The 21,625-nt window shown below is 42.9% G+C and overlaps 1 protein-coding gene across 1 annotated transcript; it reads right to left on the bottom strand.

Annotated features, from left to right (window-relative positions):
- Positions 1–7,397: 7,397 nt before the first annotated feature.
- Positions 7,398–14,216, bottom strand: snip1 (Smad nuclear interacting protein). Its single transcript, XM_072548533.1, has 3 exons — positions 13,906–14,216; positions 12,275–12,882; positions 7,398–10,020 (listed from the first exon to the last, which is right to left on the bottom strand). The coding sequence occupies exons 1-3, from the start codon at positions 14,173–14,175 to the stop codon at positions 9,762–9,764; spliced, it is 1,137 nt and encodes a 378-aa protein (XP_072404634.1). The 5' UTR covers positions 14,176–14,216; the 3' UTR covers positions 7,398–9,761.
- Between the last annotated feature and the right edge of the window lie 7,409 nt (positions 14,217–21,625).

The raw sequence follows: 21,625 nt of genomic DNA, 5'->3' as shown, positions 1-21,625 counted from the left end.
TAAGGTTTTTAAAATAAGGGTGACTTCTCAGCTCAGACAATGCGTTAAGGGTGTGAGGTCAGAGTTTGTCTGTATTCCAACCTTGAGTCAGACGAGTTCTACTTCCAAAATAGGAATTTATAAAATGTCACATGGACTGACTGCCCACAGGATTGTGTGTTTTGAACAAAATAGAATGTATTTGCAAATACAAATTTACCCCATAGACTGTGTGTGTGTGGGAGAGAGAGTGAGAGAGATTGAGTGTGTGCACACCCTCTCAGGCATATACTCTGTTACACTCACGCACTCCCTCTTTTCCACATGCATGCACACACATGTAAGTCTGTTGTGAGGGAAATCAACAGCCTCAGAGTCAGAGTCAGGGTTCAACGGCAGAGTTTATTGTACAAGGAAATACCGGAGCTCCAGGGACAGAAAGACACCAACAGCACAGTGGTCAGCTGCGATTCTTCTCTCAACCCAGAGCACATGTCAACATACTTTTATACATTTTGTGATGAGATTGTTGCCTTTCTAACATGGTTTGTTTATGGTAAACATTGCAGAATCATTGATTGTTTTGGTGCAGTCATTGTCAGTTCCTGCGCAGCCTTTGTTAATTTTACTGTAGCCCTGGCTATTAGCACTCTATTGAGTCTGTACTGAGCTGTTAGCATTTCTGTCAAAGATGTTGGCTGGTCCCAGACGCTTCAGCGGGCAGTGTACGCTACTCATGTGTATTCTCTCCCCCACCCGCCTTAAACTAATCAACTAGGTTGTGAATACATTATACTGGCATTCTGATGGCCCCAGGCTGTGTCTGTATTTGCTCTTCTGTTTCTCTCCATATTTTGGTCCAGCGACCATCTTGTGTGTCTGTGTGCCTAGTGTCACCCAGCCCTGTGCCATCTCCCACTTCAATTCTATGGGGTGAATTTGCATTTGCAGATTTTTATTTGCAGATACATGCTATTTTGTTCAAAATGCACACATTGTGTCGGCAGTCAATCCATGTGACATTTAATGAACGCCTACTTTGGAAATAGAAGTGGTCTGGCTCAAGGTTGGAATACAGACAGACTGTAACCTAATACCTTTAATGCATTGTCTAAGCTGATATGTTACTTTTTTATTAAAACCTTAAATCACCTCAGAAATGTGACTTGAAAGAAGTTGAGATTTACATTTTAATGAACTACTTGGGAAGATTTAAACTAGTAAGGTGGGGGGAAGTGGGACCCAGGGAGATAGTGAGGAAAGAGATCAATCTGAGACGGGTACAGCTGAGAACAGAAGTGAGTCAAACAGTAGAGCAGCCAGGGACAAGGTAGGACTAATAAATTAAACTGCATTTATTTCAATGCAAGGGGCCTAACAGGGAAGGCAGATGAATTCAGGGCATGGTTAGGAACATGGGACTGGGATATCATAGCTATTACGGAAACATGTCTCAGGGATGGGCAGGACTGGCAGCTGAATGTTCCAGGATACAAATGCTACAGGAAGGATAGAAAGGGAGGCAAGAGAGGAGCGCGAGTGGCATTTTTGATAAGGGATAGCATTACAGCTGTGCTAAGGGAGGATATTCCTGGAAATATATCCAGGGAAGTTATTTGGGTGGAACTGGGAAATAAGAAAGGGATGTTCACCTTATTGGGATTGTATTATAGACCCCCAATAGTCAGAGGGAAACTGAGAAACAAACTTGTAAGGAAATCTCAGCTATCTATAAAAATAATAGGATAGTTATTGTAGGGGATTTTAACTTTCCAAACATCGACTGGGACTGCCATTGTGTTAAAGGTTTAGATAGAGAGGAATTTCTTAAGTGTGTACAAGACAATTTTCTGATGCAGTATGTGGATGTACATACTAGAGAAAGTGCAAAACTTGACCTACTCTTGGGAAATAAGGCAGGGCAGGTGACTGAGGTGTCAGTGGGGGAGCACTTTGGGGCCAGTGACCATAATTCTATTTGTTTTAAAATAGTGACGGAAAAGGATAGACCAGATCTAAAAGTTGAAGTTCTAAATTGGAGAAAAGCCAATTTTGACGGTATTAGGCAAGAACTTTCAAAAGCTGATTGGAGGCAGATGTTCGCAGGTAAACGGACGGCCGGAAAATGGGAAGCCTTCAGAACTGAGATAACAAGAATCCAGAGAAAGTATATTCCTGTCAGGGTGAAAGGGAAGGCTGGTAGGAATAGGGAATGCTGGATGACTAAAGAAATTGATGGTTTGGTTAAGAAAAAGAAGGAAGCGTATGTCAGGTATAGACAGGATAGATCGAGTGAATCCTTATAAGAGTATAAAGAAAGTAGGAGTATACTTAAGAGGGAAATCAGGAGGGCAAAACGGGGACATGAGATAGCTTTGGCAAATAGAATTAAGGAGAATCCAAAGGGGTTTTACAAATATATTAAGGACAAAAGGGTAACTAGGGAGAAAATAGGGCCCCTCAAAGATCAGCAAGGCGGTCTTTGTCTGGAGCCACAGAAAATGGGGGAGATACTAAATAAATACTTTGCATCAGTATTTACTGTGGAAAAGGATATGGAAGATATAGACTGTAGGGAAATGGATGGTGACATCTTGCAAAATGTCCAGATTACAGAGAAGGAAGTGCTGGATGTCTTGAAACGGTTAAAGGTGGATAAATCCCCAGGACCTGATCAGGTGTACCCGAGAACTCTGTGGGAAGCTACAGAGGGGATTGCTGGGCCTCTTGCTGAGAGTTTGTCACAGGTGAGGTGCCGGAAAACTGGAGATTGTCAAACTTGGTGCCACTGTTTTAGAAGGGCGGTAAAGACAAGCCAGGGAACTATAGACCGGTGAGCCTGACCTCGGTGGTGGGCAAGTTGTTGGAGGGAATCCTGAGGGACAGGATGTACATGTATTTGGAAAGGCAAGGACTGATTCGGGATTGTCAACGTGGCTTTGTGTGTGGGAAACCATGTCTCACAAACTTGAGTTTTTTGAAGAAGTAACAAAGAAGATTGATGAGGGCAGAGCAGTAGATGTGATCTATGTGGACTTCAGTAAGGCGTTCGACAAGGTTCCCCAGGGGAGATTGATTAGCAAGGTTAGATCTCATGAAATGCAGGGAGAACTAGCCATTTGGATACAGAACTGGCTCAAAGGTAGAAGACAGAGGGTGGTGGTGGAGGGTTGTTTTTCAGACCGGAGGCCTGTGACCAGTGGAGTGCCACAAGGATCGGTGCTGGGCCCTCTACTTTTTGTCATTTACATAAATGATTTGGATGCCAGCATAAGAGGTACAGTTAGTAAGTTTGCTGATGACACCAAAATTGGAGGTGCAGTGGACAGCAAAGAGGGTTACCTCAGATTGCAACAGGATCTGGACCAGATGGGCCAATGGGCTGAGAAGTGGTAGATGGAGTTTAATTCAGATAAATGCGAAGTGCTGCATTTTGGGAAAGCAAATCTTAGCAGGACTTATACACTTAATGGTAAGGTCCTAGGGAGTGTTGCTGAACAAAGAGACCTTGGAGTGCAGGTTCATAGCTCCTTTAAAGTGGAGTCGTGGGTAGATAGGATAGTGAAGAAGGTATTTGTATGCTTTCCTTTATTGGTCACAGTATTGAGTACAGGAGTTGGGAGGTCATGTTGCGGCTGTACAAGACATTGGTTAGGCCACTGTTGGAAAATTGCATGCAATTCTTGTCTCCTTCCTATCGGAAAGATGTTGTGAAACTTGAAAGGGTTCAGAAAAGATTTATAAGGATGTTGCCAGGGTTGGAGGATTTGAACACAGGGAGAGGCTGAACAGGCTGGGGCTGTTTTCCCTGGAACATCGGAGGCTGAGGGGTGACGTTATAGAGGTTTACAAAATTATGAGGGGCATGGATAGGATAAATCGGCAAAGTCTTTTCCCTGAGGTTGGGGAGTCCAGAACTAGAGGGCATAGGTTTAGGGTGAGAGGGGAAAGATATAAAAGAGACCTAAAGGGCAACATTTTCACGTAGAGGGTGGTACGTGTCTGGAAATGAGCTGCCAGAGGATGTGGTGGAGGCTGGTACAATTGCAACATTTAAGAGGCATTTGGATGGGTATATGAATAGGAAGGGTTTGGAGGGATATGGGCCGGGTGCTGGCAGGTGGGACTAGATTGGGTTGGGATGTCTGTTTGGCATGGACGGGTTGGCCCGAAGGGTCTGTTTCCATGCTGTACATCTCTATGACTCTATGGCTATGAATCAAAACTTACAATCCATTCTAATTGATTAAAAACTCAAGAGTAATCTGGGTTTGCTCAATACATCACATCAGTTGTATGACACTTTGATCTTTTACTATAAATTTTGTGTCTTATGATCCTGCCCCACTAGCTACCTGATGAAAGAGCAGAGCTCCAAACCCTTGTACCCTCAGGACGAGGTGAATTATACATAATATACATGACTGTCAGAAGTGGGTGAATTACACCCAACACACCACCAGCATGAGGACTGGAGGGTGAGTTACATTCAACACACTGCTACCCTCAGTCCAAGGTGAGTACCTTAGAGATCCCCACAGTACTGTACCCATTCTCTGGCTCAATCATGTTAGCCTATCCCACTGATCCTTTCCAGAGATTCCAACCCATTATCTTAATTTCCCTGTTTAACCTGTTCGGGCCCTGTACGAGATCCGATGACATCGGTAGCAGCTGCATCAGTAAGGTGGGCCTAGAGCTGAATCTTGGCAGTGTTGATGTAGAGCTTGGGTCAATGCTGAGCCTGGCAACATTGGTGGCAGCAGTATTGGCGAGGTCCACCAAGGACTCATAGCGGTGGCAACATCAGTAGCAGTGAGATAGCCATGAAGAGTTGCAACTCTTGTTCCAACAAGGGTGCAAGAGGACCCATGGATTGCTGCTTCAGGCCCATGGCACAGCACTTGACAAGAAGGACCGTGAAGTTGAACTTTATTTTTCTGCCATTATGTTCTATGTTTTGGTTTATTTTTCTGTGTTTTAAGATGGCACCGGAGAGTGGCAACCCTATACAACCCATTTCATTGTATTTTGTAACAAAATACATGTGACAATAAATAAATTAAATAACCAGGACTGCAGGGTGTGTTACGCTCAACACACAGACCCACCTATCAGATTATTTCTGTAATGAAGTAATCAAAATTGCATTCAGTACTCAAATTGTGGACTAACATATGGTTCCAAGATAATGTTTCTGTTAATGTCTTCTATACCTCAAATAAAGGAAAGAATTTCATATGCCTTGACCTCCTACCTTCAGGAATCTGTGCATTCATTTCCACTCCACTTTCTTTCATAAGTTAAGCACCTTGCAGTTTTCCAGGTTAAATTCTAGTCACCACTTTTCTGTGTACCTGACCAGTCCATTGCTATCTTCCACGTCACACCTTAGTATTATAGCTAAAGTAGGGATAAAAGTTATTCAGGAGATTTTTGACAGAATAAATGAATGACAAGTCTTTGGTGGAGTAGAGGTTGGGCAGATGAGGAGGTCATCTGAAACCAGAGAGCACCACTGCCGATGGGGGTGAAGAATGGAGACAGGCAATGTTTCAAGGACAGAATTATATGGCCTTGGACAGAAAGGTGGTACTTGAAACTAGGTCACAGAGGTTGGATCCATCGAATTGGGCAGTTAAGAGTGGGGCAAAATTGGGCTGTGGGCTGAAGTTTTTGTTGAAAGCTTACCAGATCAATTTTAGTTTTGTTAGTTACTTAGCAGCAAGGTGGTTTGGATAGCATAGCAAATGGAAACAAGGGAATGATGAAGCAATAAGGTTCAGTGCTATCAACTCATAAATGCAAGCTGACATCATAGCTACGACTATTGGGGACTGTACAGATGAAGGTCAGGCAAGAAATTAACTTTGGTGCAAAATAAATGGACACATGGGTAATAGCTAATGTCACGTGATGTTTTCAAAGACCAGGATTGGAAGCACATGACGACAACACTGATTCAGAGAGATGCTAGGGGAGATACTATCATTGGAGACTGAACTCCAATAGAGAAAAACAGTTGGACAGACAATGGAGAGGGTAAAGGTCAGCCGCAGAGAACGAATAGCTGTTAACAGGGACTATTAGTATTTGATAATGGGTAGTGTTTGGTAGCAGCACGTGATGACAAGGCTTGGTGCATGGGGATTGGGGTAAGGGCATGGGAAAAGGTGCTCAAGCACTACAATTATTGAACTCATGTTAATTACAGAAGGCTGCAGAGTTCTGAGGGGGAAACAGGTGTAGCTCTTCCAGCTTCTGCTGAGTTTCACTGGAGCACTGCAGCAAGCCTGAGACAGAGGTGTTAGCCAGGAACACAATAATGTGTCGAAATGACAGGCAACTGGAAGCTGAGTGTCTTTTTGCAGACAGAATGTAAGTGTTCTGCAAAACAGTCACCCAGTCTGTGCTTCGTTTCCCCAATGTAGAGGACACATATTCCCCTCTTGTCCCTTGTCAGCCTTCTGCAAGTATCATTCCCTCCAGGTCACACTGCTCCACCTCTCCTTCACTCCCAACATTCCCCAACACACCTATGGCATTTTCCTCTGCAATCGCAAAAGGCCTAACACCTGCTGGTTTACTTCCTCACCATCCAAAGTGCCATACTTTCCAGGTGAAGCAGCGATTCACCTACACGTAACTAAATTTTGTCTACTGTATTTGCTATTTACAATGTGGCCTCCTCTCCACCCTATCTTCTGCATTAAAAAAATTCTCCAAGCTCTTGTCTGTTCTGAAAAAATGGTCAACGGACCTGAAATGTTAACTCTGATTTTTCTCCACAGAATCTGCCAGATCTGCTGAGTTTTTCCAGCAATGTGTGTTTTGGTTGCTGATTCCACCATCTGTAGGTCTTTCAGGTTTTTCTTTTCTCAAATATTACTATTTTCCTTTCGTCTTTCTTTCCCTAACTTAAAGAAAAAAAAACTCTTTACACCATTATCCTATGATCCATTTGGGAAGTTCACAAGAAGTGCCAACACGTTTAGATAAACAGCCAACACTAACTCGTGTCTTTGTACTTGGGCACTGGGACAATTTTTGAACTGACAAAGCTTTGCAAAAGACAATAACTTTTTTTTGAAAAATCATGAAATGTAAAACAATAGCATCTTTTATTGAAGATGTGTAAATAGCTACCAAATCAATAGGACCTTCCAATAACTAGCTTCTAAATCATTTAAAGATATGCTGAAACTCAGTCCTCAGGGAAACCAGGTAAGTTAATCTCATCTCCAATTTAACAGCAAAAGCATTTCAGACTTGGTTCTGCCACATGCTGTTATCAATGCCACAGAAAAATTAGATAATCAAGTTTATTTTTAAAATGAGCCTTTTTCTCCCCCAGAGAGAAAAAAATGTGCAATGTCATGGTTTATAATTGGAACAAAGGCAGTCAAACAAATGAAAACTATTGTCGAAATCTACTTTACTAAAAATGACACAGACTGCCAAAAACATAGGAGCGATTGTAACAAAGTCAACATTACAATCTACAAGAACACCGGTTTACTTTATACAACAAAATATAATTTTGAGCAGTATTTTAAAACAGGTTTTCATTTAATAACAAAATGTTTCAAAGGTAGGCGTGTGTCACTGTTCATCATCATTCTTCTGTTGCTTAGCAACAATCTGAACACTTCTTTGCTCGGTGACTGCACTGGGAGGGGTAAATTTGAGCCCTTTGGTATGAAGATCTATTAACATTTTAGCAGATATATTTGTTAACAAAGAAAACAATTTTGTAAATAGAAAAGAAATAGTCAAGATATTTTCCCCCTGACTGCTTGCTTTCAAGGTCAGCACGCAGTAGGTGCGTGCAATTACACTAAAGCTGTAAAAAAAAATCTTACCCGCTTTCTGGTTTTAAACTAAAACTAATTCCTTCGATGCCATACTTACCAAGTGCAATTACATTTCCTACCCCTCTCACACTGGCTATACAACATCAACATCTTTCAAGTCAGCGTACAGGATCTCTGCCAATGTAGCATGTCAGTATGAAGTACAAATTAAACTAGGTGCCTGAAAGTTGTGTTCCATCCTCACCTCTTTAAAATGAATATCTTCACTCCAAACATTTACGGAGGCAGCGTTAGATGCAGCTGTTTGTCTAGGACAGTCAGGCATCTTAACTGGGAAATCTATCAACCTTACGAAAGTTATTTAAGAACAGAAAAGGTGGAAAACATTCAGCATGTCAGGTAGCGTGTGTGGAGAGAAAAGCATAGGATTAACATTTCAGCTCCACAAGCTTTTATACAGCTGCTAAAAATTTAAACAAATGTTTTTGGAACATTTCATGTCCAATCAGCTGAAGTCAGAAACAAATGCACAGACACACTTTCATAAACTGTACCTACTCCAAATATTTCTTCCTTGAATCCAAAATAATAAGTGATGAGAATCTGACCATGCTGACAGAATCCAACCTCTGACAGGGCTACATTTTCATCTTAGTGACGTGTAGTGCAAGGATTTAAACATTTACAACAAAGAACTGCAACCCAAGCTTCCAATCAACATTGGAACAACTATCCCAAGGAGCTGGATCTAAGCCAGTGACATCCCAGCAATGTAACTGGTTCCAGAGAGGAAGCAGGAGGGATGACAGTCAGTGGCAAGTACATCTATCATATAGGTACAAAGCAAGGTATAGGTTAAAAGTCCCATTGGTGTTCCCTTCACTGCCAGATGCAGCCAAATTTGTGACTTATTTCAAAATCAAACCAAATAGGTCATGACACAGGGGGCCCTACCCTACCCACAAATGATCTCTTGCTTCCTAGTGCAAACAATGACCTTTAACATTAATTCTAAGCTTGCTGGGGCAACAGATGCAGTGCACGATCAGGAAGCAAGATCTCAACCTTCTCTCTAACTGAAAGAAGAAATCCAACTCAGAGGCATAAATCACTCTTGGTATGAGGAAAAATCCTGCACTTTTTCATTAAAAAAAAGGTTCAGCACAAAAAAATGTTTTCAGTCAAAAATTATAAGCTTTTGGCCATTTGTACCATTTCTTTAATCAACTATTGAATGCAAGAGGCATTCTGAAAGGTCCGTTTCTATAACTCGTGGACAGAAGAGGTTTCAATGAGGAAAAGCACAGAACTTGTCTATGGCCTGCTTCAGGAAAGGAAAGTAATTACAGTATACAAGTTTCAACCTAGCAACACAGTATCTCAAATCCTGTAAAAATAAACAAGAGGAGTGAAAGGAGCTGAAGCAACGATATGCAGTTGTTTGATGATGTCCCAAGACCAGAGTCCAGTAGAATAGTTTGCTTATGAAGTTTATTATCCTCTACCTAAAAAAATCAAAATATAATGAAAAGCATATATACGCCAACTGCACTGACAATGCTACAGTTTAGTAGCTGCTCTAGTGAATTTACTAGAGTAAACTCTGTGGTTTCTTGCCATTATTTAGCATGTCTCCACCTGAGCACCAGATTGGAGGCAAAGTGATCAGATTGTGAAACATGAAATTCAAAATAGGGTGCTAAATGTTTGGTCTGAAGGGATCATACCATTTAATTCTGTTCACCAGGCCATACTTTGTTCTTAAAATTATCATATTGGTTTATAATAGAATACTGACAACTTGAGAGTGAGTTGACTGACAGAGAGTGAGCCTGGACTTAAAATTATGAAGCTGGTCAACTGTCACCTGGTCCTCTGAATTCTAGTAGAACTATTTACCTGAACATTTGAAAGGGAAAGTAAACCTGCAGTTCCAATTTCAAAAGAAAAAGTGGGAAAGGTTTTAAATTAACTTTCAACTTCCTCATCCTCATCATGCTGCCCTTCTTTTGCATCCACCTCAGCAGTATCCGAGAATTCATGTAGAATGACGTACTCCCTGCTGCTGAAGCCAAATTTCAGCAGATCCTTTTCTTTGAGTTCATAATATCGCTGTGACTCAATGCGCTGATTGTTAAGGTATGTACCATTGGCCGAACCCAGGTCGATGATGTACGGTCTCACCCTCCTGCCAGGTGTGCCATCATTCCGTGTGAACTCCACAAGTCTGCAGGGGGCAAAACAAAAAGCATGTTGTTCTGCATACCACCTGCGATACAATGATATAAGGTTTTGTAATTTCTACTCCAGTCTTGTGAAAATAGGAAGAATTATACAGAGCTTTTACTAAATGCAAGTTAAAGGAGTTAACAATCTCGACCCAAAGTTACACCACAAGAAAGACCCAGTGAGATGCAAAGTGTAGCTTTATCCTTGACCACCGAATTGAAGACCCAATGAGGCTCCTAGGTCCCTCAACGAACAATATTAATAGCTATCTCTGAAGCCTGGATATGCCTACAATAAACTATGATATTTTTAAAAAGCTACTGTGGGAGGGAGACTGTTAGTCCATACAAGAAAGGAGGGCAAAAACATGTGGAAGGAAAGGAGAAAAGAACTTGCAATAAAGTAACTTTGTGTGTCTGTATTCACCTGCATACAGCCAAGCTTCAGCAGCACTGTCAGAGACTGGAATGTCTCCTTGACTGAAACAGGAACCCTAAATGCACCTGAATTCGATGAAAGCAGCAAATGACAAAAACACTTCCGTAGCTGAGGAAATACTGAAGGCAACCTCCAAAGTTTCTCCTAGCAAAATATAGCTGCACAGGATGTGTCAATGTTGAATGGTGTTTGAGGGAAATACGCTTACAAGATGACAGACGGAAAGTAGGGTGAATAAAACTGATCTACAGAGAGCCAGCATGTACTCAAGAGGACAAATGGCCTCCTTCAGCACTCTAATAACTATGATAAAAAAAGAACCATCTTGAGGAATTAACATAAAGAACTAGAAGTAATTGACTGAATAAATTTAATCTTGGTAAAAGTGATCACAGCACAAAGTGTAATGCAAAGCTACCCATTAACTTTGCTCAATCTAGCTAAATAAAATCAGATCATTGACGCATGCACCGTGAAACCATACATTTTAACTATTACACCTAAGTATTTCTCTCAAAGTACCAAAGGGTGATGGAGATGCTTTCAAAAGGGGATTTAGAGAGATAAAAATAGGGTAACAGACTGCTAAAACAACCACTTTTGTACTGGACTGTGGAATTGGACAAAAGCTATGGTCTGTCAAACCCAAAATTATCATAGTATGTAAAATCTACTCACTCACAAACCACTTCCATTTATTTAATGCCCCAAGCCAAACATTTTGATAAACATTGCCTGCTTCCCATTCACTGCCCCATCACTAAAAATGTACTTGTTAAATCCATAAATAAAACTGCTGTCACATTTACTAAAATACAACAGCAACTACATTTCAAAACATGACTGACAGAGAGTGAGCCTGGACTTAAAATTATGAAGCTAGTCAACTGTCACCTGGTCCTCTGAATTCTAGTAGAACTATTTTCCTGAACATTTGAAAGGGAAAGTAAACCTGCAGTTCCAATTTCAAAAGAAAAAGTGGGAAAGGTTTTATATTGATGATATTGTATTGATTATAAAATGCTATGCGGTGACTCGGAAATGTAAGTTCATTCGTTAGTTCCAGAATATCAAGAGCCCAAGAGTCCAGTTTCTCTAGCCCAAGGAAACATCAAGCCCTTTACAGTTATTGCTCAGTAAGGAAACTATCACTGTGATCATGAGCTCAGTTCTTAATTGGATGTTTGTTTAGGTTTTTTGTTGAGTAGTTTTTTAATATTAACTAACTGCTTTTCATGGAAAGACTGTGCTATAGTAACTGCTGTCCATTGAGGAAAAGAAAAATCATTTTGCAATCTCTCTACTTCCTATAACAGAAAGTGGGAGAGAGAAACTTGGACAGAGAATAGAAGGTGACTGATAATATGGGGGACGGGTAACAGCCCGGAAATCCAAAGGGATTTGCATCAGATCGACTGATATCAGATCAATGCAAAGTCCCAGTTAGATTTAGTCATTTACGGCACAGGGAGTCATTCAATCAACTTGTCCATGCTGGAGAAAGTGAGGATTGCAGATGCTGGAGATCAGAGCTGAAAATGTGTTGCTGGAAAAGCACAGCAGATCAGGCAGCATCCAAGGAGCAGGAAAATCGACATTTCGGGCACGAGCCCTTCTTCAGGAAGGACCTTTGCTATAAACGTCGATTTTCCTGCTCCTCGAATGTTGCCTGACCTGCTGTCCTTTTCCAGCACCACTCTGATCTCCAGCATCTGCAGTACTCACTTTCATCTTGTCCACGCTAGAGCCCACATAGCAATCCAGTTTAGCCCCACTCCTCACAAGCTTACATTAACAGCTTTTTAAACACCAACCTGTATTGTAGCACTGCATGTTGCTTGGAGCAGGAAGGATGGTCAATTGGGATATCCACTACCCTACGCTGTCGACCCAAGAGATAGGCACTCTGACGATGAATGTGCATGACTGGAAGTGGTTCATCATTCTTGAATGGGTAAAGACGCCATCGTTTCCTTGGGATCCGGGACTCGGGTGGTTCACAGTATTTTATCACCACTCCACGAAAGGTGTTTGTGTCTTCTACGAGGGCACCAGACAGCTCAAAATTTGGCTCCTCTTTCACTTGGGCTGCGTTGCCACTAGGAACCTGGCTGTCATTTGACTCAGAGGCAGGATTCTTATCATTGAGCAGGGAGCACTGATTACGGTTTTGACGCCTTCTCTCATTGTAATACTCTCGCTCGGCCTGCTGGGTGCTGAGGAGCTGAGCCTCCCTGTCTCGGCCACTCACGCCAGCTTCTGTGTGAGAGCTGCCATTCCTTTTGTTGTGGCCTCGCCCCCGGTCTGAACATTCTCTGTGTCGCTCTCGGTCACTGTTCTTCTTGTGCCGGTGTCCATTTCTATCGGAGTGGTCTCTGTGTCGTCTCTCAGCATGATCCCGCTGCGAATGGTCATGCCGTTCCTGAACGCAATGAGAAAAATCTAATTTCGCAAGTCATGACACAGCCAGAAATTGAGAGACAATTGGTTAAAAAAAAAACCTCACATGGCAACCATTAGAGATTATTGTTTCATCATAGAATTATAAAATCCTACAGTGCAGATAGAGGCCATTCAGCCCATCGAGTCTGCACCAACCTTCCGAAGAGCTGGAGACCCATGCACATTAACCTTCCATCCTGTCTGCATAACCTTGCATTTACCATGACCAATCCACCTAGCCTAAACATCCTTGGATACTGTGGGGAGAATTAGCATGGCCAATCCACCTTAGCTGCACATTTGGACTGTGGAAGGAAAACAGAGCACCAGAAGGGGAGAAAGGGGAAATTCTACACAGACCTGTCGCCCAAGGCCAGAATCGAACCTGGATCACTGGCACAGAGACAGCTATGTGACCAAATTAACTTATTCCTGAAATATGTGAACTAAATATGTGAAGAACAGAATGAAGGAGGCCAGTCAGCCAGATAGCACCTTCAGTGAACTGTCCAATTAGTCCTACTCACTGACCACAGTGACTCTTGTCCCTGTCAAATCATTCCACTTCCTTTTGAAAATGAACTGTGAATATGTTTCTGCCACCATTTCAGGAATGCTTTCCAGGGTATAAGATCTCGCAGGGTAACAGTAAATTTGCACTTGGTTCCTTCTCCGATCACCTTTGAACCTGTGCTATCTCAGTCAGGCCCCCTCTGTTGCTGATAACAATTTCTCATGCACTTTAATGGGACGTTTTAAAAAAACAATCATCCTTCCCCTGCCTCCCTGTTGCACCAAGTTCCCCTCCTTCCTGGTATTAAGTGCTCATTAAGGAATTGAGTTTTCACCCTGACACACTCTCCTTCAGCAATGACATTACAGTGTGATCTGATGTGAGTGTTAAATCCCCCCCTCCACAGTTACAGAGGTGGCTGGATTCAGGCTGATGTTGCTGCTGCTGTGATGAAGAGGAGTGTTTTATAACTCATATTCGGTGACTCACCCGCTTCCACTTGCCCCCGGCCCGTGAATGTTGTTGTTGTTGTTGCTGCTGCTGCTGCTGCTGCTGCTGCTCGGGTGCCGGCTTCCGCCGGGCCGGGGAGCGGCTCTGCCAGTGCCCAGGAGGAGAGACGCTGCCCCCGGAGGAGCCCGAACTCGAGGGCCGGTGCTTGGGGCCTGCTGCCCCCTCTCTTTTGATCCTCAGTCGGTGGTGCCCGGGCCGGTACTCAGACTCGGGGCTGTGCCAGGCCCTGCGTCGGCCCTGAGCCTCCATCTTCCCGGCAGTGACGCCGACCCGGAACAACACCACCGGCCAGCTCATAGAACACTTCCGGGGGCACGCAGCAGAGGTGAGAGGTCAGCCAGAAGCTCTTAGCTCCATTCGTGGGTAGCCAACTGTAGAGTGACTTTATCCCAACTCCCTCCTCCCCAATATTAGATTGAGCATCACCTCTCAATAATATCCTACTCCAAAGATGCTGCTGAGGTTTCCTTATTTTTATTTATTTTTGGTTCTTTCCTCTCCCCAATGCTCCTGCTGCTCCCTCAAAGCCATTAGGCAAGAGGTGCTGATGGGCTCGGTTGGAATTAGACCAAAATTACGGAGCATCCCATTTCAAGTTGGAGATGAAACGAGTTTATTTGTCTGTCAGAAGGTCAAATGCCATTGACAGTCTCTTGTATGGTGGAGGTGGGTTCACTGAATATTTTTGAGACAGAGGTAGGTTCTTATCCAGCAAGACAAAGGTTATTGGGAGGGGGGAGTTAGATGTAACAGAGGAGTTGAGGCCACAATTAGTTCAGACGTTTTATTGAATGGCAAAGCAGGTTTAGGGGGACAAATGGCTTTTGTTCCTAATTACTATGTACATAATGGGCAGGGGGTGCAACTTTGGGGGCAGAGAGAAGGGACATTTTGGCATAGTTGACTATTCGTCTGGGCTGGGAGATGTTGGTGAGCCAGTGGGAGGTACATTACCAACCAATCCATGTCAAACATAATCCCAAACTAAACTAGTCCTACCTGCCTGCTCTTGGCCCATATCCCTCCAAACTTTTCCAATTTGTTTACCTATCCAAATGTCTTTTAAATGTTCCAATTGTATCCACATCCACCACTTCCTCAGGAAGTTCACTCCACATGTGAACCACCCTCTTTGTAAAACATTTGCCTGTCATGTCTTTTTAAAATCTCGCATCTTAAAAATGTGCCCCCTGGTCTTGAAATCCCTCACATAAGGAAAAGACAACTACTATCAACTCTATCTATACCTCTCACTGTATCATTTTGGCTCTCAAGCTCCTATGCTCAAATCATAGAGTCATAGAGATGTATAGCATGGAAACAAACCCTTCGGTCCAACCTGTCCATACCAACCAGATATCCCAACCCAATCTAGTCCCCACCTGCCAGCAGCCCCAAACCCTTCCTATTCATATACCCATCCAAATGCCTCTTAAATGTTGCAATTGTACTAGCCTCCACCACTTCCTCTGGCAGCTCATTCCATACCCATACCACACTCTGTGTGAAAACGTTGCCCCTTAGGTCTCTTTTATATCTTTCCCCACTCACCAAAATCCTATGCCCTCTAGTTCTGGACTCCCTGACCCAGGGAAAAGACTTTGCCTATTTACCCTATCCATGCCCCTCATAATTTTGTAAACCTCTATAAGGTCACCCCTCAGCATCCGACGCTCCAAGGAAAACAGCTCCAGCCTGTTCAGCCTCTCCCTATAGCTCAAATCCTCAAACCCTGGCAACATCATTATAAATCTTTTCTTAACCCTTTCAAGTTTCACAACAACTTTCCGATAGGAAGGAGACCAGAATTGCACGCAATATTCCAAAAGTGGCCTAACCAATTTCCTGTACAGCCGCAACATGACCTCCCAACTCCTGTACTCAATATTCTGACCAATAAAAGAAAACAAACCAAACGCCTTCTTCACTATCCTGTCTACCTGCGACTCCAAGGTCTCTTCGTTCAGCAACACTCCCTAGGACCTTATCAAAGTGAAAAACGTCACAGCCTATCCAGGCTTTCTTTATAACTGAAACCTTCCATACTCGGCAACATTCTGGAAAATCTCTTCAGAACCTTCTCCATCTTAACTGGGCAATGAAAGTGGACACATAGTCCAGAAGAAGCCTCACCAATGTCCTGTACAACCTCAACATGACTTCCCAACATGTTTACGCAGAGGACTGAGCAATGAAGGCAAGCATGCCAAATGCCTTTTTAACCAGCTTGGACATATTTGAAGCATATTTCAAGCAAACCAGCTTGAAGCAAATTTCAAAGAATTATGTGCTTGTACCCCCTTGATCCCTCTTCGACAACACCACCCAAGGCCCTCCCATTAATTGTATAATCCCTATCCTTGTTTGTTGTATCAAAATGTAATACCTAGCATTTAACCAAATTGAACTGCATCTGCCATTTTTCAGCACATTGACTCATTTGATCAAGATCCCTTTGTAATCTCAGTAAAGCTTCTTCACTATCAACTATGCCACCAATTAAGTGTCATCCGCAAACTTAGCAACTGTACCTTCCATATTCTCATCCAAGTCATTTAGATAAATGACAAACAAAAGAGGACCCAGAACCGATCCCTACTGAACACTGCTAGTGATAGGCCTCCAGTACCAAAAGCAATCCTCCACCACCATTCTATGTATCCTGCTGTTAAGCCAGTTATGTACCCTGAATCCCATGTGACCTAACTTTACTAATCAGTTTACCATGTGGAAATTTGTTGGAAAGCTTTACTGAAATCCAAATAAACAAGGTCTACTGCTGTGCCATGATCAATCTTTTTGGTAACTTCCTCAAAACACAATCAAGTTTGTGAGACACGATTTTCTTCACACAAAAACCATGCTGACTGTCCCTGTCATGCACAACAATTAAAGATCAAAAATACAGGATAAAGGTCGCTCTGACAACAAACAATCCACGACATGGGACAACCTCCTCCTGTGTTGTACGATCCAATAATATTCAGGACAATTGGTCACTGTGTTGTAAACTGGACGTTCAGGTTCAGGACAGCATACAGAAATACACGAAAGAGTCAAAGGGCAAAGGTTTCTATCTGTAAGGCCCTCAATCCCTCCATTATAAACTACGCCACCAAAAATCTCTCGGGGTGATATATCTGGCATGTAATATATATTGTAGATATAAATGCTGATGGTGTGGAGTGAAGCACCCCTAGATAGAATAGGTTTTTAAATTGATTCATAGATTCTCAAGCTGCCTGCAATTTCTGTGGCTTGGATAGACTGGGATGTTTTTCCCTGGAGTGTAGGAGGCTGAGAGGTGAATAGCCAAGTTCTTTTCCCCCACAGTAAGAAGTCCAAAATTAGAGGCCATAGGTTTAAGGTGAGGGGAAAGGTTTAAAAGGTACCTGAGGGGCAACTTTTTCACACAGAGGATGGTGTGTGTATGGAATGAGCTGCCAGAGGAAGTGGTAGAGGCGGGTACAATTATATTTAAAAGACATTTTGACGGGTACATGGATAGGAGAGGTTTAGAGCCATATGGGCCAAATGCAAGCAAATAGAACTAGTTTAATTTAGGAAACCTGGTCAATATGGACGAGTTGGGCCAAAGGGCCTGTTTCTGTCCTGTATGCCTCCATGACTCTATACATTGCTGTCTGATAACAACCTCCTCTGTTTATACAGAACCTTTAATGTAGAAGACTGTGTACGGAGGCATAACAGGAGAAACAATATTAATGCTAAACCAAATAAGTAACCAAAGTATTTGTCAAACTGCTGGATTATTAAAAAAAAATCCAAAGGAAGAGAAGGATATGGAAGAGTTTAAAGAAGGAATTCCAGCAATGCAAGGCCTCACCAACTGCCAATGATAAGTGGAAGGAAGGAATGAGCAAAGATGGAGGAATGAAAAATTACAGTGGGAAGTTGGTGTAGGGCAGGAAATAACTTACAAAGACAGGGCAGACAAATCAAGAAAAAGATTTAAACCGATGAGGAAGACTTTTAATTTGAAAGTGAATTTCTGGGAGCCTCTGACAGATGTGCTGACTGGAATGATGCAAGAAGCAATTGCTGTTCTATAGTAACTGCCTATAGAAAGCTCAATACAATGTTGATTTCTTTTAATTCTTATCTGAGTTAAACACAGAAGGCATGTTGGAACATTTTTCTATGTTGAAGGTTTCTGTATAAACACAGGATGTTGTTGTGAAACAGCAATTTAAACGTATGCCAAATATTTTTCCTAAATTAAATGCCCTGCTAAATAAATTGGATAGTGTTCAAAACCAGAAAAATTCTGCAACACTTATTTGAAGCATTGGATGTAAGGCAGCCCATTATATGTCTTTGTAATAGATAATTTAGGAATGTCTGAAAAGACATTCACCCTGCTACTACAATACCTGCCACTCTTGGTTAAGGTACAGACACCTGCCAGTGACTAAAGCATTTCCTGTGAAGGCTGTAGCTGAGGAGTTTAACGGTTCCCAAACTCCAGATGACGGTCCCTCAAATATGGCAACACTGTTCAGTTTGCATGTTACCGTGTCCTCACTGGTTAATACAACAGGCAGCAAGCAGTTGTTTTCACAGATGCAGCATAGGTATAACTGATACTTTATCCAAGAGATTGTGTTTTGTACATTTTATTTTGTTCAATTGTCAACATGTCACACCACCTTGGAGTCTGTGCTAGAAATCAAGGCCTACTATTTCCAGAATCATCACAAAAGTTGACAATTTTATCAAAGTATACAAAGTCCCCAATTTACCTGTTTAATAGATTCAGTTAACATAAAACATGGAGCAGTTTTCTGAACTTGCCAAGAATTACTACTTATTACAAATAACTACATTCTATGCCTATCTCTTTGTGGGATATGTGGAACATTCCTTGATCCAGAACCACTTAGGCTCCCTCCCCCAGCTCTTTCTCTGGTACATTGATAATGTCATCAGGACTGCTCCCTGCTCTCATTCAGAATTGGAAACATTCACCAGTTTTGCTTCCAGCATTTGTTCTTTTCTCACCTTCATTTGGTCTATCTCTGACTCTCCCCCTCCCTTTCTTAACTTCACTGATTTTATTTCTGGAGATAGGATTGCCCCACACCATGGTGGACAGGGCCTTGAGATGTATGTTACCCATTTGCTGCACCACTTTCCCTCCCTCCCAGACAATGATAGGGTTCTCCTTGTTTTCACTTTGCACACCACCAGTCTCCACGTTTAGAGGATATTCTCTGCCATTACCACTACCTCTAGCTGGATGTATGATCAAATTCATCTTCTCTTCCCCACACTGTGAACTTTCTGCAGGGATTGTTCCCTCTGTGAATTCTGGTTCACTACGCTAAGACTCCTTAAGTTTCCTCCATTATTCATCCATACCACTCCCCCCCCCCCCCACTACCATGGTCCCTTCCCATGCAAGTTAGATGGGTATTATTTGCCCCTTTGCCTCCGCTCTCTTACTGTCTAAGATCCCAAACACATTTTCCAAGTGAAATATTTAATTTAGAACATAGAACATAGAACAATACAGCACAGAACAGGCCCTTCGGCCCACGATGTTGTGCCGAACTTCTATCCTAGATTAAGCACCCATCCATGTACCTATCCAAATGCCGCTTAAAGGTCGCCAATGAATCTGACTCTACCACTCCCACGGGCAGCGCATTCCATGCCCCCACCACTCTCTGGGTAAAGAACCCACCCCTGACATCTCCCCTATACCTTCCACCCTTCACCTTAAATTTATGTCCCCTTGTAACACTCTGTTGTACCCGGGGAAAAAGTTTCTGACTGTCTACTCTATCTATTCCTCTGATCATCTTATAAACCTCTACCAAGTCACCCCTCATCCTTCGCCGTTCCAACTTGGCAGGGTTGAACTCCATCTGCCACTCCTCAGCCCAGCTCTGCATCATATCTAAGTCCCTCTGCAGCCGATAACAGCCCTCCTCACTGTCCACAACTCCACCTATCTTTGTATCATCTGCAAATTTACTGACCCACCCTTCGACTCCCTCATCTAAGTCATTAATAAAAATTACAAACAGCAGAGGACCCAGAACTGATCCCTGCGGAACTCCACTTGTAACTGGACTCCATGCTGAATATTTACCATCTACCACCACTCTCTGACTTCGACCGGTTAGCCAGTTTTCTATCCAATTGGCCAAATTTCCCTCTATCCCATGCCTCCTGACTTTCCGCATAAGCCTACCATGGGGAACCTTATCAAATGCCTTACTAAAATCCATGTACACTACATCCACTGCTCTACCCTCATCCACATGCTTGGTCACCTCCTCGAAGAATTCAATAAGACTTGAAAGGCAAGACCTACCCTTCACAAATCCGTGCTGGCTGTCCCTAATCAAGCAGTGTCTTTCCAGATACTCGTAAATCCTATCCCTCAGTACCCTTTCCATTACTTTGCCTACCACAGAAGTAAGACTAACTGGCCTGTAATTCCCGGGGTTATCCCTATTCCCTTTTTTGAACAGGGGCACAACATTCGCTACTCTCCAGTCCCCTGGTACCACCCCAGTTGCCAGTGAAGACGAGAAGATCATTGCCAACGGTACTGCAATTTCCTCTCTTGCTTCCCACATAATCCTAGGATATATCCCGTCAGGCCCGGGGGACTTGTCTATCCTCAAGTTGTTCAAAATGTCCAACACATCTTCCTTCCTAACAGGTATCTCTTCTAGCTTATCAGTCCGTTTCACACTCTCCTCTTCAACAATACGGTCCCTCTCGTTCGTAAATACTGAAGAGAAGTACTTGTTCAAGACCTCTCCTATCTCTTCCGACTCAATACACAGTCTCCCACCACTGTCCTTGATCGGACCTACCCTCGTTCTCGTCATTCTCAGGTTTCTCACATACGCATAGAATGCCTTGGGGTTATCCTTGATCCTATCCGCCAGGGATTTTTCATGCCCTCTCTTAGCTCTCCTAATCCCTTTCTTCAGGTCCCTTCTGGCTATCCTGTATCCCTCCACTGCTCTGTCTGAACCTTGTTTCCTCAACCTTATGTAAGCCTCCTTCTTCCTCTTTACTAGACATTCAACCTCCCTCGTCAACCAAGGCTCCCTCACACGACCATTTCTTTCCTGCCTGATCGGTACATACATATCAAGGACACGTCGTATCTGCTCCTTGAAAAAGTTCCACATTTCCATCATATCCTTCCCTGACAGCCTATGCTCCCAACGTATGCTCCTCAAATCCTGTCTTACAGCATCGTAATTTCCCTTCCCCCAATTGTAAAAACTTCCTTGTTGTGCGCACCTATCTCTCTCCATAACCAAGGTGCTTCTTTCAAACTAATCTACTGTATTCACTTCTCACAATGTGATCCCGTTTAAATTGGCAAGACAAAATAGAGACTGAGTAACCACTTTACCGATCATCTTCGCTCTGTCTGTAAGAATGACCCTGATATTCCAGTTGCTTGCCATTTCAATGAACCATCTCATTCCCATTTCCATTCTAAGCCCGCATCAGCATTCCAGGAAAGTTCAACACAAGGTGGAGGAACAGGACCTCATTTTCCACTTTGGCACTTTACAGTCTTCAGCATTCAACATTGAGTTCAACAGCTTCAGAGCACGAACACCGTGTTTCATTTTGATTACAACATCCCCTCCCTTCCCTGTGTCTTGCTTATGTTTTGCTGGCCTTGCTCTCAGCAGAG

The sequence above is a fragment of the Chiloscyllium punctatum genome, chromosome 27 (assembly GCF_047496795.1).
Source record: "Chiloscyllium punctatum isolate Juve2018m chromosome 27, sChiPun1.3, whole genome shotgun sequence".
Lineage (NCBI taxonomy): Eukaryota > Metazoa > Chordata > Chondrichthyes > Orectolobiformes > Hemiscylliidae > Chiloscyllium > Chiloscyllium punctatum.
This window is presented reverse-complemented; position numbering and strand designations above follow the sequence as displayed.

Excerpts from the sequence above, each read along its gene's own strand:
- snip1 (XM_072548533.1), bottom strand. The coding sequence starts at position 14,175 with ATGGAGGCTCAGGGCCGACGCAGGGCCTGGCACAGCCCCGAGTCTGAG. Across the intron at positions 12,883-13,905 it reads CCGGGGGCAAGTGGAAGCGG|GAACGGCATGACCATTCGCA; the intron begins GTGAGTCACCGA and ends CATTGCGTTCAG. Across the intron at positions 10,021-12,274 it reads CATGCAGTGCTACAATACAG|ACTTGTGGAGTTCACACGGA; the intron begins GTTGGTGTTTAA and ends TGCCCCCTGCAG.